Below are 19,689 nucleotides of genomic sequence, written 5' to 3'. Positions count from 1 at the left end.
AGGAGCAACATCCTCATCATAAGATAGTATCTCCTTAATTTTTGTAACCTTGGATTTTTATATATCATTAACTTTTTGTTACAACAAGGCTCACAACAAACATCACTACAACATAAACAAACTTAAAACAAAATATTTCTAACTGATTACAACAATCAAACTGATGTCATCTCGTCCAAACATCATTTTCCTAGCATCCTTATCAGTTTTGACTCGTAACCAACCAAATATATTGTCGAGTCTTTCAATACTTCTAATTTTTTTCCCTTCTGGTATTCAGTTGATCGAAACTAGTGATGTTCCAGAAGAGCATCAACATCGGAGGTTTGTCTCTCAAATAAACCACATTTCCATAGTGGCGACGAACACCAAACATGTTTGCAGAATAATGAAATGAGATGTGAAAAAATAATTCACACAACACCTCTATTTATAACCAAAAAAATTGCACTTTCCACTGAGACGTCAGACCAATTGGCGTCTCCTCTACAAAGTAACACATGGGCGTCAATTGGATTGGCAGCACCATGTGCCCTAGCCAATCCAATTAGCGTCTCCTCTCTAACTTTAGGAGGTGACGCTAATTGGTCTGGCGCCTCCTCTTAAAAGTGGGATAAAAGTAGAGTAGATTGGAAAAAAAAATTATCAGAATTATTTTAGGATTTTTTTAAAAAATTAAGGATATTTGGATAAAAAATTCTTTAAATGTAAGGGCAGAATAAGTTAGCCTCCGGCTCCAATTGCAATGCTAATAACACAGGAGTCAAGCATCTATTTTAAAAAAACATATATCACAAAAGCCAAGGTAAAAAAACTATTGTCTAAAATAAAATAAAATAAACAAAACAATACACATATTAACTTTTTTATATTATATTCTTGGACATCTCGTCAGAAGCTCGAAACATTAACAACTCTTATTTTCTTTTTCTATATATATATATATATATATATATATATATATATATATATATATATATATATATATATATATATATATATATATATATATATATATATATGTATTTCCTTTGGGATTAACATTAATGTCATCTCTTACGATAAAAATTTAAATACTAAACTTGTCAATTCTTCATTTAGAATTTCCGTGTTATAGAGCAAAATTATGCAAAAGTCACTTCAAATGAACTGTTATCAACTTATCATGACAGCAACAGGTATTTAATTTGAGTGGGCCATTTGAAAAGAAGTAGTGATAAGGTGTTGTCGAAGCATTTGTAGAATGAAGATGTGTACATGTTGGGATGGAGAGGTTCAATCGTGCAGGTTAGGCACGCAATTCATGTGACAGTGTCTCAAATGTTAAGATATGCATATTGAACCAAAATAGTAAATACCTTGAAAGTTCCTTCATACCTACCATATATTCGCATCCGACCAGAATTTTCAAGTTTAAGGCTTACACTCCACTAGATTTTTAGAATGAATTTATTATTTTATGGTCAATTTCAGATAAATTTCAAGTCCACAAATCACACTCAACAAGTTCCATAAGTTTTGTTATATGCTCATGCTTCCTACAGTATTTTTTCATTGACATATGATGATCCTATCATATCAAATGATTGATCAGCATAGCTTTGAAGCATGCATCTAAAATTGAAAACTAAATGAAGTGTCGGATCGAGTCGGTAAACTGAACTGCAAACAAGCAATTATTAGAAGAGAAGTTGTTTTCATTGACCCAAAAGAATAATGAAAAAAAAAGTTATCGGTGGAAATTGATATTCACAAAAATTCAATCAGAAGGTAAAAAAAACACAGCATATGTAGTATCACTGTTGATATTGTGCCAATTTTCAAATATAATACTATAAGTTAGAATGTCAACAAAATAAAATAAAGTTAGAAAAGTGAGCCTGGGAATATGATGAATGACAGAAAAAATTAACATGGTCACGAACTATGCCATCTCCCTAGAGCCTCGCCAACTCGTATTTTATCCCCACATTTGACAGAGAAATTGAACTCTTCTGATGAACCGCCCTTGTGAAGCAGTTTTGAAATTGGAGCTTCGAAAACAAGCACAACAGTTGATCCCATGTTGAAAGCACCTAACTGGTGGTGATCAAGTAAAAAATAAATGAATATCATGAGCAAATTGATCGGTGTAAATTAATATCATTGTATCCAGTGCGGACAAGCGGGTTTATAACTAGTCTATTTGATAGTGCACTAGTAATTTGAGTACCATAAAAAGGAAACCAAATTGAATATCAACTCCATAATCTCTGTAAAAGTGAATCGAGCACATAATTTCTAAAAGACAAACTATATCACACTTCTAACCTCATCCCCTTTCTTGAGTACTCTACCAACACCTTCACTATGATAGACCCGTTCTTCAGGAGGCTCTGAATGCAGTGACTTCTTCGTTGGCTTATTTGTCTGAAGTTCGGGCTCAATGAAAAGCTGCCATGAAAATGATAGAGTTTAAACTGAAGTCATTAATGAAAAAGTCAGTAATTACGCCAGTAATGCCATGATATTAGTAACTGTAGGTACCTACATGCCATCCCGGCCAAAGGGTTCTCTTTAAATATTGAGTTTGCTAGCTTTTATTTTTCAATTTTGGTATCGTTAAAAAGGAAACCTATTCTTGACCCAGGTAAGCATATATCATATAACAAGATATAGCATGCTTAATTAACTTGTTGGGAAAGAAAAGAAGGATTTGCATAACTAACTAACAAATAATTTAGTCATTTACCAGAGTTGTTAACCCCTTTAAAATATATCTCAGGCAACGGGTGTAGTGGAAGTTGGTCCTGTTTTTAGTATTTAGAGTACTACTATTACATCATTGAGGAACTGTGGACAAACCTTAATTGACCCAATATTTGTAGCGCCAACTGCAGCAAGTGCCATAAACCCTTCCTGCCATACACCTTCAAGGACAACCTGGGAATTTTTTAAGTGAAAAAATTTAATCAATTTTGAATAAAACCAATTAATAACTGAAAAAGTAGACAACATCCAAGACAAAATAAAGGTTAAGGTTCTAAGTAAGATGGCAGAGTGACAAACTTTTTTAAAAAGAACTTCCTAACTATTGAGGTATTTATCCTATCATAAAGTGGTGAATGGTAAACCTTTTTATGACTGGATTCGCCTCTTGGTTAATGGGTTATTCTTTATGAATAAGTTCATCCACTAGTATTCAATGGGAATTCTCCCAAAACAAAAGCAAGACAAGGCATAACACAAAAGGAAAACTCCCAAGTCCCAAGAATTTATATGTAGTACTGAGTACATCTATATGAAATGCCACTTCTACCTAGAACTAACTCGTAATAATTTAATGATTTCTATAGACACATATTCAAATGAGAAAAATAGGGAAACTCGGATGGGGTTGTTTTTCAGCTGACGGATTCTATTCTTGAAGGGAAAAAGTTACCTTGGTAAAGTTATGATGAAATAGATAAACGAGTCACTTGGGCATTAACTCAAGCAATGAGAGTGGGGAGGAAATGAATTAAGGTAGAAAGCCCGAGTTTAATGTTTAAAAACACGAAGCCTTGACAGGAGTCGAAATAGAAGATAGCTACAATATTCTCTTATTGCCCATTGTAATAAGAAATAACTCACCCTCTCGTTCTCAATATAAAGGTTTCTAAATGTTCTTGTAGCACGTTCGTTCACAGGATAAAGATTGCCTGCAACAAAAATGATAAACCAAACCGATATTAAGACAATGATTAACTAATTATAAATTAACTAGTATGCTGCATGATGATCAATATATGCAAAACTTTAAAATCTACAGCTCTACTCAATTATTTTTACCTTATGGTTCCAATAACTATTTCATAATATACAGAATTAAAGGTAGTTTACATTTGCAGAAATTAATAAAGCACATATCCACCTTCAACCAAAATCATGAACTTTTACCCATCGGTAACAAAACATCGAAGTTGTGTAAGAGGAGAAAAGGAAGGAAAGAAAGAAAAAGGTTTGAAATGAAGAAGCCGTATAGGCAAGTTATGATGAAGTTTTTGTTGTTTCTTTAGAAAGTACGTCCCTAATGACTACAGGAGAAATTACTTAGCAATCTACATTACATAGAATAGTACACAACCAATTTAAGAATTCATTTTTCTTCAACTCAAGGACTAACAAAGATAGACATCATCATATATGATGAGTGGAAAGGAATTTTTTGCCCAAATTCCTTCTAGAAAGGATTTATGTTATAACTCAAACCTGTTAGAGCCCATCCTGAAAAACTAGCATATCCGATGGAAAAGCCTCTGGCTTAAGTACAACATTGAAATTATTTCTTTGCAAAACACAAAAACATGACATTGTGTAACCCTTTCGAAAAAGCAAAGTTACATATGGCTACTTTAGGGGCCTACTAGCTGTGGTGTTAGAGATATATTATAAAATCATTCACCAGTCTTTACTCTTTACCAAGCAGCTTAAGTTCATCGAATAGTTGGTTCATGACATGACATTAGAGCCATTATAAACAAGTGATTCAGAGTTCAATCTTAACTGTCCGCAATCCTCCTTTTTTTAATGAAAAAAAGTCAAATTTCAGCATAAGGAAGGTGGGCTTTTGAACTGTTCACACATTAGTCCAAGAGAATCTTGTAATAACACACCTTGTCTTCATCTAAGAACTTAAAACAGATTAACATGAGGTGTTACTCTTAATTTGTTAGACTGGTAAGATTCACATTAGATGGTTTACCAGAAAAATGTCTGCGTACAAGAATATTCCAGTCAGCTGGGGAATGTATCCGATGGTAATCTCCAGGCTTTAAGTAAATCACACAGTAAAAAAGGCCTCTCTTTGGGCTGCAATGGAAATTTTTAATGATGTGTCAAGCATTACATTTAGCTTCTGCGGCAATAAAATGTATAGCAGAAATATTGGTGTTAGTGGACCACATATCAATGCAAGACAATAATATGCACTTGGGGTAAAAATGTAGCAGAAATAAGAAATGCCAATGTAAAATGCAGGCCTCTTAACCATGTAAGCATTCCAGCAATAAAAGTGCTGAAATACAAATTTTCTTGTGTAGTTTGAACTTCAAGCTTTAAAGTACTACTAGCTTTACATTGTAGTTGTAAAATAAAAAGAAAAACCATACGAAAAGAGAAGTATGGCTTCCTGAAAAGATGACATGAAAGAATTTAAAATTTGTAAAAGAAAAAGAAAACTTTCTCATTATAAAGCTTTTATGGCACCATCAGGTCCATTAACCTGTTTAGTCAAATCAGTACTGGTTTCTATCACATGTAGGCAGCAAGCTTGCAAAATTCATATGTTCAAAATCTACCTGAATTTTACAATATAAGTAAGTTTCTATCAAATGCGCCATGAAAAAAAATAAAAGTAGATGCCTGATTAACATTGGCAGCAGAATAAAATTAGAACTACATCAACAAATTACCAAGATAATGTTGGGTCCCAAACTTTTGGAGAAGCTAATGAAACTCTCCACCATGATTTCTTGCTCTTCTCAGTACTTTCTATTGATTCGCTATGCTCCTCTTGCACATCACTATCAGCTGTCGTTGGAAGGAGAGATCTTGCACCAAGAAGAGAAAAAACAGGATAAGAAAACCCTTTAACTTGTTCAATCATTGCCCCCGCTCCTTTCAACTCTCCAAATCTTAAGATTGTACCATCCACAGGACTGATCTGCAGAAATAAATACGGCCAAGAAGGTTATAAATCAACTATCAACTAAAAATAGTACCAATGAAGATGTTTCGGATCGCCAAGTAGATGTTACCAGTTACCAGACATTGTGGATCAGCATCGATAGGCCTGGAACCTTCTTTCAAAGCACGGACAAAAAATTCCTTTAAAGATGTATACTTGTCCAGAGGTAAAGCAGCTTCTTCTAAATCTGAGATGTCATTATGAATTATGATTAAATTGACAGAAATTTTAAAGCGTAGTTTATCACGAATAAATTCTTCCAATTTAATTCTCTATGAGCTTATTACTATGAAATGAAGAGATTAAAAGAAAGGCAAAACTACAATACTTGAATGGAATGCCCGAGCCCAAGCTCTGTATACGTGTGGCCTTAACCACACTGGTATTTCCTGAAAATTTAGGGAAAATCATGCATTAAAAGTCCATTTGTATTTCTTCATTAGGTTGTTATGGTTATATTATTTCTAATATTGTCTTTGTATTCTTATTACGAGCTGCAATGCAAGGGGAACACAATTGCAAACAAAAATAAAACAGCTTAATGGATATATTATAAAAATGGATGTTCAAAGATTGAGTAGACTTCTTACCAAGCTAGTCAACTGTCCCCAACATCTAGAAATTGATCGCAGAGGCAGTAATCTCAAAAATGAAGCCTAGTGTTGACATGTCCATAACACACAGGTCTCAATAAGTGTACGGATACAAGACCAAAAAAAAAACATAGCTTCTTCCTTTCCTGTTTTAGAAAGGAGAAATAATTCCAGGGAAAGTAAAATTTGTACCTTCACATCAGGTTGGAACTCCACCTCAATTCCTTTTTCTCGCATCTCCTCAGTCTGCCACAAGGGTAAACAACTTTTCTTATCAAGATTATAAATTATAAAGTTGCAATGCAGTTGAGCAAGAGATAACTTGAGCAGCAAACTCAATAAGTGGAACAGTTCAATGTGTGGTGTGGCACAAACAGAAGCTCTCATACTGTGCATTTTGTTTCTTTTAATATGCTTTATTTTTATAGAGTCCCCGAATAATAGATGTATAAAAAAATTGAGTAATAAACAGTAAACACGGATGAATGGCCCAATGGTAGTGATTAATCACCATCACAGAAGATGAAATTGAACTCAAGTAGCATGTGAAGCTTGTTTATGCAGGTAAATGGAGAACAACAATATAGTAGGCTACTTAAGGCTATGTTTGGATATCTTAAAACAAACAGAGCGGAATGGAAAAGAGCAGAATGGAAAAAAGCATAACGGAGCGGAATGGAATGAAACAGAGCGGACTTACCGGTTCCATTCCATTTCTTTGATATTTTAAGACGGAACAAAGCCATCTTCTCATTCCACCTAAATCGGAGGGTAAGAAAATGGTGTCATGTTCTCATTCCACCCAAATCGGAGGGCAAGAAAATGGTGGTAAGTGATGGAATGAGATGGAATGCATTCCATCATGTTCCATTTCACTCCATCCTCTTTTTATCAATCCAAACACTGGAACAAAAACTTATTTCATTTCACTCCGTTCCATTCCGTCTCATTCCATCAATCCAAACATAGTCTATTGATGGAATGGAATGAGATGGTATAAATTTATCTTCCATTTTTGGATTAATTAAAAAATCATGGAATGGTGTGAAATTGGATGGAATGCATTCTATCTCCTTCCATCACTTTCCATCATTTTTTGTACCTCCGATTTGGGTGGAATGACAAAAAATTGTTTTATTCGGTTATCAAATACCCAAACAATGGAATAGAATGACATTTTTATTCCATTATGCTCCGCTCCGCGGTTGGTTTTACAATATCCAAACATAAGCTAAAGGCGTTATGTACCTTCTTGTCATCATACATTCGTCTGGCATGGAGAGCGCCAAGCATAAGTATGGTAGCAACTGTGGCTCCAGGTAGAAGATAAGAAGAATCCCCTGCACAATTTCATAGCAATAACCTCAAAAAAGCTTTTGAATCTCAACTCAACATTGATACTATTTACACACACAAAATATACTAACAATCACAATATATATTCCACTGAAAACTAGTTCAATTTATAGAGTTGAATATTGGTCAACAATGAATCAGGTTAAGTCAATAAAGAGTTGAAATTGAGTAAACTGACCTTGAGAGCTTCCATTTCCAGCGTTGATAGAGGGGGTAGATTGAGGTGTTGGAAGCTTTTTAGCGAAGGAAGTGAAGGGTTTAGGGTGGTTAAGGTAACGAATATGGTAAGAGAGTAAACGGAACCTGTGCGGAACCCTTGGTTTCATTTTAACAATTCACGGGGTTAGATAATACGGTGGAGTGTTTATTGTTCCTGCTTCTGTTCGCCGCTCTTCTTCGACGTTAACACTTCAAAAATCTTTTCAGAACTTCAAAATTCTCTCTTTTTTTAAATAAAAATCAAACTTGTTTAATAAAAAATATTAAAATAGATTATGTGAGAAAAATATACAAAATGTATGATCATTTTTTCCTTAAAAAATAGAAGATGATGTTTGTTAAAAGAATTGGAATCGGAATCTGTCTCCTATGGTCAAATTGAAAACCTACCATTGTCGATTCCATTACGAATCAAGAAGTTCATTAGTGAATTTGGCATAGTCCTTAGCATTATGGATATGGTTGATCTTTGTTGTGCTAATAATGATGTTATCACACAAGTTAAGGAGTCTAAATCTCATCAACGATTCAAACGCATACTTAAGCGATATTACTTCATTTGAGGGATAATAGATAGATGACATGTGAAGATAGACAGAGTATCTATTGTAATGAAGTTATTTCATCATTGAAGAAAGGATAATAAAATGGAAATGAGAAAGAAACTTCAAGAAGAGAGAATCATAACTTCATTGATTATGCAAGTGTGATAATACAACTCTTATATAGTACACCTTTATCACATAATAGCCAATCAAATGAACTAACTAACCACCTAACTAACAATGGCCTTACCAACTATATTAATCAACTAATCTAATCCACAATGATTAAAGTAGTTAATCTTAACAGCCCCTCTCAAGCTAAGCATGGTGAATGTTAATCATGCCAAGCTTGGAAATAAACTTGTTGAAAGTTGAAGTTGGTAATGCTTTAGTTAGAAAATCAGCAAGTTGCTCATGAGTGGAAATTGGTAGGAGCCGAAGTAAGCCTTGCTGTAGTTTTTCACGGACCAAATGGCAATCGATCTCAAGATATTTGGTTCGTTCATGAAACACCGGATTGGACGTAATATGCATTGCACTTTGGTTGTCACAATAAAGGACAAGAAGTTTGGTACATGTGATGTGCAGCTCCTTCATAAGGACTATCAACCAAAGCAATTCACATGTGGCAAATGACAGTGTCTGATACTCAGCCTCCGATGATGATCTGGAAATAGTATCTTGTTTCTTTGCACGCCACGATATAAGAGAAGTACCAAGGAAGAAAAAAATATCCTGAAATGGACCTCCTTGAATCAATGCACCCTGCCCAATCAGAATCTGAGAAGCCAAGAAGTTGTAATTCACCATTCCTGCGAAACAGAATTCCTCTACCAGGGCTATTCTTCAAGTAGCGCATGACTCTACAAGCAGCATGGTAGTGTGCCATTGTTGGATTGTGAAGAAACTGGGTGAGTTGCTGCGTGGCATAGGTAATGTCTGGGCGTGTGGTGTTAAGGTACAGCAGACGACCTATTAGTCGTCTATAAGCTCCAATATCTTCAAAAGCTTTGCCACTATCAGCATGTAGTTTAACTGATGGATCAATAGGTGTGGGAGTTGGTTTGGATCCAAGCATACCAGATTCCTGCAAGAGATCAAGACAGTATTTTCTTTGTGATAGTGAAATCCCTGCCTTTAAATGAGCAACCTCGAGGCCAAGAAAATACTTGAGTATGCCCAGGTTTTTTATGCTAAAATTTTCATCTAGAATGAGTTTAATACGATCAAATTCAGACATAGAGGTTCCAGCTAGGATTATGTCATCAACATAGACTAAAATAGCTGTAAATTAAGCATCAGTTTTCAAAGTGAAAAAGGAATAATCAAAAGTAGATTGAGTGTACCCTTGTTGAAGTAAAAGAGTTGTTAGCTTTTAATACCATTTGCGACTGACTTGTTTCAGACCATATAAACTCTTTTGGAGTTTGCATACTTGATTGGGCATGTGACATGTAACACCTTCAGGTATGGTCATATACACATCTTCCTGCAATTCCCCATGTAAAAAGGCATTGTTAACATCAAGTTGATGTAAGAACCAATTGTTGATGGCTGCAGTTGCAAGAAGAGTTCTGACAGTTGTAAGCTTTGCTACAGGTGAGAAAGTATCAAAGAAATCAAGCCCTTCAACTTGGTTGTAGCCCTTGGCAACAAGTCTAGCTTTATACCTCTTTATTGTGCCATCTGCTCTATGCTTTACTTTGAACACCCATCTGTTACCAATTGGTTTGACATGTGGTGGCAAGTCAACTATGTTCCAAGTTCTATTCTTGTCTAATGTATCTAATTCAGACTTCATGGCCTTGATCCAATGTTCAGACAAACATGCTTCTTTGTAGTTCTTTGGCTCATGTGTAAGAGTGATATTGGATGCAAAGGCACGATGAGATGCAGACAAAAAATGCAGTGAATCATAATTTGAAATAGGATAAGTAATTTTGGTTGTACCTGATGATGACTTGACTACTGATGCATCAGATGTATTGCACACATAATCTGAGAGATAATGAGGTGTATGTTTGTCTCTAACATGCCTAGATTGAATGTTGTCATTTTCAATATCTGATGTATCAGGGACAAATTGAATGTCATGGTTCTCATCAGCATTTTCTAAAGATTCAGGGTCAATGTTAGAATGGTGCAGTGTGTCAATGGTTGTGTTAGGATGGTGGTCATGTTCCTCAACAGTGGATTCAATACTTTGTATGGAACAGGTATGATAGGCTCATGTTGTGGTGAGTCAATGGGGTCTTTGTAAGGGTGATAGTTTCAATTAGTAGAATTTGCATTTAAATAGCGAAAATGTGCTCATGATGTATGACGTTTCTAGAAACAAGAACTGTATGACTGTTAATATCATAGAGCACCACACCCTTCATACCATTCTTGTATCCAAAGAATACACATTTTTCGACCTCTTGGCTCAAGTTTCGTTCTATGCATATGTAATGTGGATGCAAAGGCTAGAGATCCAAACACTTTGAGACTATGCATATCTGGATGTGCATTGTGCAGTATGAAATGAGGAGAAAGATTGTTTAAGACTTGTGTAGGAAGTTTATTTATAATGAATGTTGCATGCAAAATGGCATATGACCAGAATTTCTTTGGAAGTTTTGACTGAAAAAGAAGGGCTCTTCCAACATTTAGTAAATGTTGATGTTTCCTCTCCACTCTACCATTTTGTTGTGGAGATTCAACACAACTTGTTTGATGAATGATTCCCTTAGATGCATAAAATTCAGGGATGCTAAATTCAGGACCATTATCAGTTTTGATAGTTTTGACATGAAGCTTATGTTGATTTTCTATGAGACTAACAAAGTTTATAACATGTTGTCTAGCTTCAAATTTGGCTTTCATTAATTTATCCATGTGTATCTGCTACAGTCATCAACAACAGTTAAAAAAAATGAATGACCATGTAAAGATTGAACTGCAAGAGGTCCCCAAATGTCAAAATGGATCAAGTCATAAGGGTGAGCAACTTTATTATTACTAACAGTGTAAGAAAGCTTTCTTTGTCTAGCATAGCAACAGACATCACAAACATCTTTATGATTAACTTTGAGTAAGGGAAATTGAGAATGTAAGTACAATAGTCTGTTTTGAGATAAGTGTCCTAATCTAAAATGCCATAAGGCTCTATCTGGTAAAGTGACATTGGCTGCTAGGGCAGAAGTTAAAGTAGGTGTGTGTGTGTGTGTGTAGTAGGTGGATCATTATCTCCTAGTGTTAGGTAGTACAATCCATCTTTCTGCTCAGCAGAACCAGTCATCTTCATGGTGATTTTGTCCTATATAACACATTGTGAATTAAGGAAATTGACATTGCAATTAGAGGATTCACACAATTTTGAAACAGATAATAGATTTAAAGAAAATTCAGGAATCAAAAGAACATTATGCATAATGAAGTCAGGAGAAAAATAAATTGTGCCAGAATGTTTAGCAACAAGGCATTGTCCATTTGGCAATCTAACATTGATGGGAATAATTTTCTTATATGAATGAAACCATTGGACATAACTACATATGTGATCAGTAGCTCCTGAATCAATGATCCAAGAACCACTACTACTACTATGCATGCAATGATATGTGTTACCTGTTGATGGATGACCAACAACAACTTGGTTGGAAGAAGCATGTCCTGAAGATTGGCCAATGCTTAATTTCTGAATTAGATCCATTAAAGCACTGAATTGACCTTGAGTCATAGGTGAATTGTCACTTTTAATGTCAGCACCATTAGATGAAGATCCATCATCATTTCCATCTGACGCCACATTGTTAGCTGAATTCTGAAACTGCTTCTGCATATGAGGTGGTACACCATGTTTCTTGAAGCAGTTTTCCACAGTGTGATTAGTCTTGCCACATAATGTGCAAACACGAGCACCATGCTTGAATGTATTGTTTCTTGCTCTAAACCTCTTGGAATCAGCAACATTAATCAGTGTTTGACACTCATCATTGGGAGTAGGGAACTGAATTTGTCGCTCATGTTGGATAACCATGGAGAATATCTTATTCATATTTGGCAAAGGATCCATTAACAAGATTTGGGACTTAACTACAGAAAATTGGTCATTTAAACCAGTCAAGAATCTGATAATTTGCAGCAGCTGATGATTAGATCTTGCACTGCGCATAGCTTCACAGGAACACTTTATGCGACATGTGCAAGTTGGTAAAGGCAAATACAGATCTAGTTCTTCCCAACGAATTTTAAGATCAGAAAAAAACCAGTTACCGATTTGGTTTCTTGCTTGAGATTATATATTTCTTGCTGCAACTCGGAAATACGAATGAGATCACCCTGAGAAAACCTTTCTTTCAAATCGTTCCATACATCAAGCGCATTCTCCATGAAAACGATAGACTGAGAAATTGAATCTGAAACAGAATTCATGATCCAAGAATGTACTAGCATGCTGCAGCGATTCCAAGCACGCAGAGATAGATCAAAAGAATCAGCAGGAACAGGAAGAGATCCATCAATGAACTCAATCTTCATTTTTCCACCAAGAGCCCTCTTCATGCTTCGAGCCCATGAATGATAGTTGGAACTAGTGAGTTTCAGAAGAACTGTAACAGAACCGGGACCATCGTTGGGGTGAACAAAATAAGGTGAAGTTTGATCCAAAGCAGGATCAATTGGTGAAGCTCGAGGAGGAGCCATGGATGCATAAGGAAGTGAATGCAGAAAGAAAAAAAGTGGCCTAGAAGGATTCAATTGGATAGCAGCGGAAGGAGAATCGAATTGGCGAATGATACCAGATTGTGATGAAGCTATTTCATCATTGAAGAAAGGATAATAAAATGGAAATGAGAAAGAAACTTCAAGAAGAGAGAATCATAACTTCATTGATTATGCAAGTGTGATAATACAACTCTTATATAGTACACCCTTATCACATAATAGCCAATCAAATGAACTAACTAACCAAATAACCACCTAACTAACAATGGCCTTACCAACTATATTAATCAACTAATCTAATCCACAATGATTAAAGTAGCTAATCTTAACAGTATCAACACTTGACAATGTCATTGACCCATTAACAAAGCCTCTTACGCAACAAAAACATGATGGTCATACTCTCTTTCTCTCTCTCTCTCTCTCTCTCTCTCTCTCTCTCTCTCTCTCTCTCTCTCTCTCTATCTATATATATATATATATATATATATATATATATATATATATATATATATATATATATATATATATATATATATATATATATATATATATATATATATATATATATATATGTGTGTGTATATATATGGGTATTAAGGGTATGCTTGATTGACTATAGTGCTAGTGGGAGATTGTTAGTGTAAATCCTAAATGTCAATATTTTTGATATTTGTATCGAATTATTTATTAATAGTAAAAAAAGTTTATTTATTATGTTTGTTTTTCTAAAGTAATAAAGTCTCTATAATACATAGTTTGTTTAATGAAATGTTAAGTGTGGCTCAATCATGATATCTCATTAAACATAAGGACATTATTCTTAAAGTATTTGTAGTCGAGCTTTATTGTGAAGTGGGATGACATTAAAGTATTGAGACTAGTATGTAGATAGACTGATGATAAAATCTCATGGATCATGGATAAAGACTTACCAGGTCTTAATATAAGTATGAATATTAGTAGTAATATTTATATCGGATTGACCCACTTTGACCATATTACATAGAATATTATGCGAAAATGTCATAAGTTACTCACATGGTAATAGTAATGTATATCAACTATTCGATCTGAAATCACTATGGATCCTAGATGTGGAGTCGAGTACTTTATTGTTGATCAAACATTGTCCATAACTTGATGACCATAAAGACAGTTGATGGGTATTCCACAAATCATGTTGAAGGACATGAGTGATCTAGATGCATTTGTTGATAATACGTAATAGGATAAATGTCTAAGGGCCCAATATTGAATTGGACAAGGGTGACACGATATATGTCTTGTGCTCAATATAGACATGAAAGCTAAAGGGTAATTGTACACAATAATATTATCATGAAAAGATTTTATCAAATCACATGACATTTTCGTGACTTTGATAGCATTGATGTGCTGCTAGATACCTCTCACTCTTTATTATATTAAATGTGTAATTTAATATAATTGTCAATGTCACAAGAACATACAAGGTCACACACATATGGACAGTTAATAAGAGATAAAATAAATAAGAAACATTGTAAGGTACGATAAACTTTAAAGAATTATGAAACATCATAAGGTATGATGTACTTAAGTGGAATATGGAACACAAAATAATATAATAATAATAATAATAATAATAATAATAGTTATTATTATTATTCTATTTATTAAATATAATAATAATGATAATAATAAATATGTTTATTATAATATTAGTTATTATAATATTATTATTATATGGTGCACTTAAGTTGGTCTTTTTTCAGCTTATTGCCCACATAAGTGATTCTATTAATAAAGTCTTTGTGTAGAAGCTTTAACACTTGATGAAATTAGATTTTTTAATCCTCGTTGTAATACCCCATATCTCTCTCTCTCTCTCTCTCTCAAAGTCTTCATTTTTAGCAGATAGCACAGAGATTGAAGGCATTATGTTTGTGTGAACTGAGTAGAGACGTTGTTTGTGATACGCCGTAGTACGCCGAAATATCAGAATACACACTCTTAGAGCGAGTGCCAGCTCCAAAAGAAGGAAGAAGTAATAGATTTAGAGAGAAAAAAAGAATTTCTTATCATTCAACATAACCCAAAAAGGTTCACCAGTACAGCTTATATGACCTCATGCAATCTAACCAACTTCAGTAAACCTAGCAAAAGAAAATAACAGAATTAATAAACAATTAAATGATTAATCCATTCTCCTATGGGTCCCTTGGTAGCCAGCATAATCTTTCTTCCACATAGGTGGGTTGATTTTGCGTTTAGCTGCCGCTGTAGCTGGTATCTCACTTGGGCTTTCCATTTCCTTGTTGGGTTCAGTGAGTATTGGGCCTATGTCTATTTGTGTTGGGCCTATGTCCATTTGTGTTGTATCATTCCCTCCCCCTTCAAACATCACCTTGTTCTCAAGGTGGAAATCCGGGTAGCAAGTAGTGAAAGTGGAAAGATCTTCCCATTATGCCTCTTCCACTGGAGTGTTACGCCACTGAACAAGAAGCTGGGTGTGGCTGGCATCGTTCCTAAGTAACGTCTGACGGTCCAGGATAGCCTCTGGTTCATCCACAGGCTGGTTGTGGAAACTCTCCAAGGGTAAGTCTTGAGGTGGGGGGCATTCGATAGCGCGAAATGGTTTAAGAACCGAAACATGGAAGACCACATGGATGCGGCTCTCAGGTGGTAGTTGAAGTTTATATGCCACAGAACCGATGCGTTCAATGACCGGAAAAGGACCATAAAACCGTTTGGAGAGTTTATGTTGACGGTGATTACGGACTGAAGTTTGACGGTATGGTCGCAGGCGAACAAGAACCATATCCCCAACAGCAAAAGAAAGGTCGCGACGATGCGCATTTGCCTTTTGTGTCATCCGGTGTTGAGCAGTCAATAAGTTGTCTTTAAGAACCCGCAAGAGCTCATCACGGGCGGTGAGAGCCTCATCCAGGACTTGAATGGATGTCGAGCCCCTGTTATAACCGGGAATAATGAGAGGTTTGCGGCCATACAATGCTTCAAAGGGTGACATTTGGATGCTTCTATGAAAACTAGTGTTGTAGTGGAACTCCGCCCATGGAAGGAGGGACACCCAAGCAGAGGGTTTGTGATGTGTGAAAGCACGTAAATATTGTTCCAGCCCCCTATTTACCACCTCGGATTGGCCATCCGATTGTGGGTGGTAAGCACTACTCATAGCCAAGGTTGTGCCACTTAGCTCAAAGAGTTTACGCCAAAACATGCTAACAAACACCGGGTCACGGTCGGATACGATTGAACAAGGGAAACCATGATGTCTAATGACCATCAAAATGAAGAGTTCTGCCACCTTCGACGCTGTAAATGTGGCTGGTAAGGCTCCAAAATGAGCATTTTTGGATAGGTGATCCACTACAACAAATATCACTGATGAGCCTTGAGCTACCGGAAGACCCATAATAAAATCCATCGTAATATCTTCCCGAACCGCTTTTGGAATGGGCGGCGGTTGAAGGAGATCCGCAGGCACTTGAGTGGATTATTTAATCTGTTGGCACACCAGACAAGATGCTACAAACTTCTCAACTGATTTACGCATACCCTTCCAAAAGAAGTTGGTTGCAACTCGGACAAGGGTCCGTTTGATACCCGCATGTCTACCACTCAGAGTGTCATGAAATTCACTAATAACAGTGGTATATATAGGCGAGGAAGGGTTGAGACATATCTACCATGATGCAGAACCACACCACCTACTACAGTATAAGGATGAGGTAGATTGTTTTGTGCCAATTATTGGTGAAAGGCCAAGAAAAATGGGTCTGAATTGTTCTCCTTCCTGAGTTGTTGCACAATCCCAAAGGTGGGGGAGGAAACCAATGCCATAAGTGCTATCGAACACAAATTATCATCCTCTTCCCACTTTGCGGGTACCCTGGACAAGGCATCAGCCACTCGGTTGGAAACCCCCGGTTTGTACTCTATGCGGAACTGAAACCCCAAAAGTTTCCTCACATATGTTTGCTGATCCGGAGTTTGTATCACTTGTTGTAGCAGCTCCTTAATACTCTTGTGATCCGTGCGAACAACAAAGAAATGACCCAAGAGGTATTGACGCCATTTAAGGACGACTTCAGTGATAGCATGAAGTTCTTTGAGGTAAACCGAAGCAGCTTGCATCTTTGGGCCAATTTTCTTGCTGAAGAAGGCAATTGGGTGGCCATCTTGCATGAGAACGGCGTCGATGGCTACATTAGACGCGTCGGTTTCAATCACGAAGTCCTTAGAAAAATCTGGTAATCTCAAAACCGGGGCAGCAACCATAGCTCGCTTGAGAAACTCGAAAGTTGAAGTAGCAGTCGAGGTCCACACAAAAGAATCATGGCATAGTAAATTTGTGAGAGGGGCAGTGATGCTGGCATAATTGGCAATAATTCGGTGATAGTACCCCGTAAGACCCAAGAATCCTCGAAGTTGCTTAACTGAGGACGGAATTGGCCACTTAACCATTGCCTCCAGCTTGCTCGGATCAGCATGAACCCCTTGGAGGAGACAATATCGCCCAAGTAGTCAATAGTTTCTTGACAAAATGAGCACTTCAATAGCTTGACGTAAAAAGAGTGGTGCAATAGACAGCCAAAAACAGCATCCAAGTGGTGTAAATGTTCCTCAAGTGTAGCACTATAGATCAATATATCATCGAAGAAAACAATCAGAAACCTTCGTAGATATTGGGAGAAAAGTTGATTTATTATGGCTTAGAAAGTTGATGGGGCGTTTGTGAGGCCAAACGACATAACGAGGAACTCAAAATGCCCTTCATGAGTTCGAAAGGCTGTCTTGTAAGTGTCGCAGGAGTGCAGACGGATTTGGTGGTAACCAACACGAAGGTCCAACTTGGTAAAAATGGTGGCTCCTCCCAATTCATCTAAAAGCTCATCAATGGTGGGAATAGGAAATTTGTCCTTAATAGTGGCTGCATTTAAAGCACGATAATCTACACAAAAGCGCCACGAACCGTCTTTCTTGCGAACCAACAACACCGGAGAAGAAAATGGGTTATGGCTCAGAATGATGATCCCTTGATCCAACATCTCACGAATCAACTTTTCCATCTCAGCTTTCTGAAACTGTGGGTATCGATAGGGACACACATTAATTGGTTTTGTGCCCTCAACCAAATGAATGCGGTGATCCACAGGGCAATCCGGCGGAAGGCCAGTTGGTGTGGAAAACACTTGGGAGAAACGGTGTAATAGGGCTAACACCGGGGCTGGAAGATGGGAAGGAAAAACAGGGTCTGAAACACCAGATAGCTCAGGTTCAGTAGGTGAATTGGTGAGGGTAAACATACCAGCAATGTCCTCGCTCTGCACCAGTGCCTGTAGTTGGCGCAGCGAAACTGTATTCATAGCCAGGGACGGATCACCAACCAAAGTCACCGGAACACCCTGCCAAGTGAATTCCATCGTCAAGGCTGAATAGTCATGTGCGACCTTTCCCAAAGATTGGAGCCAAGCAAATCCCAATACTACATCTGGACCTTCAATAGCCAAGACGAAGAAATTCACTGAGAAGGTAATACCTTGGAGGATGATGGACATATCCTTGTAACAAAATTGACACACCAGAAAATTCCCACAACCAGTTGCTACACGAAAACGTGGGCATTGCGTAACCGGAATATCCAATTGCTCAACCAGTGTTGGTTTGATGAAATTGTGTGTGCTGCCACTATCAATGAGAATGGGAAACTTATGTTGCTTGTACAAGCTGGTAACCCGCAGAGAACGTCCCTGCAACTGACTAGATAAAGCATGTAAACTGGAGATGTCACCAGAAACCTCGTCTGGTGGGTGGTCCTCAGGTTCCAGTTCCGGCTCGTCATCCTCCAAACCCAAAAGAAGCATCACTTTACTCTTACAACGGTGTGATGGGCCCCATTTTTCGTCACACTTAAAACATAATCCCTTTGCACGCTCGTCTCGTATTTCAGCAGGTGGTATTAAACGAACAGGGGAGGTGGAATTTGGAGTGGGTAAGAGGGCAGATTAAGGGGTGGTTTTTTGGGTTAGGCTAGTGTATGGGTTCAAGGCACTGTGTTGTGTTTGGGTTAAAGGGTTATGGGTGGAGATGGGTGTAGGGTTAAGGACAATTGGGCTTGATATAGAAGAGGACCCACGAGACCAACTTTTAACATGCGTTGGATTGTCATCCAGACGAGCCTCATACGCACGTGCCATGGAAAACACCACCATTAGCGTCGGCGGACGGTGGAATTGCAACTCTCGTCGGAGATTTCGTTTCAAACCAGTGATAAAAAAACTGATAAGCAATGGTTCCGAAATGCCTATTACCTTGTTCATCAAGTCTTCAAATTGGGCCTGAAAATCGGTCACGAAACCCGTTTAAGTAAGCTTAGAAAGATCTCCCTCGACATCTTCGTAAGCGGTTGGACCAAATCGGTCCCGAACAGCCTCCAAGAAGACGGACCCAAGACAGAAGCAAGTTATGTCGCATCACCCACTAAAACCAAGCAGTGGCACGCCCTTCTAGATGAAATGAAATGATTTGGAGTCGAACGGTGTCTGGTGTGTCGTGG

At 37.1% G+C, this 19,689-nt stretch overlaps 1 protein-coding gene across 1 annotated transcript; it reads right to left on the bottom strand.

Moving 5' to 3' along the window:
• Positions 1–1,742: 1,742 nt before the first annotated feature.
• On the bottom strand, positions 1,743–8,111 carry LOC127120599 (phosphatidylserine decarboxylase proenzyme 1, mitochondrial). The gene is made up of 12 exons (XM_051051080.1): positions 7,835–8,111; positions 7,549–7,640; positions 6,493–6,546; positions 6,298–6,363; positions 6,036–6,096; positions 5,785–5,894; positions 5,433–5,683; positions 4,724–4,830; positions 3,613–3,680; positions 2,845–2,922; positions 2,311–2,433; positions 1,743–2,079 (listed from the first exon to the last, which is right to left on the bottom strand). Exons 1-12 carry the CDS (start codon positions 7,980–7,982, stop codon positions 1,918–1,920), a joined length of 1,320 nt encoding a protein of 439 aa, XP_050907037.1. The 5' UTR covers positions 7,983–8,111; the 3' UTR covers positions 1,743–1,917.
• Between the last annotated feature and the right edge of the window lie 11,578 nt (positions 8,112–19,689).

This window comes from Lathyrus oleraceus, chromosome 2 (genome assembly GCF_024323335.1).
Source record: "Lathyrus oleraceus cultivar Zhongwan6 chromosome 2, CAAS_Psat_ZW6_1.0, whole genome shotgun sequence".
In the NCBI taxonomy this organism is placed as follows: Eukaryota; Viridiplantae; Streptophyta; class Magnoliopsida; order Fabales; family Fabaceae; genus Lathyrus; species Lathyrus oleraceus.
Note: the sequence above shows the minus strand (reverse complement) of the source record. Positions and strands in the feature narration are given on the sequence as shown.

Excerpts from the sequence above, each read along its gene's own strand:
- LOC127120599 (XM_051051080.1), bottom strand. The coding sequence starts at position 7,982 with ATGAAACCAAGGGTTCCGCACAGGTTCCGTTTACTCTCTTACCATATT. Across the intron at positions 6,547-7,548 it reads GAATGTATGATGACAAGAAG|ACTGAGGAGATGCGAGAAAA; the intron begins GTACATAACGCC and ends CCCTTGTGGCAG. Across the intron at positions 2,080-2,310 it reads TACTCAAGAAAGGGGATGAG|TTAGGTGCTTTCAACATGGG; the intron begins GTTAGAAGTGTG and ends GATCACCACCAG.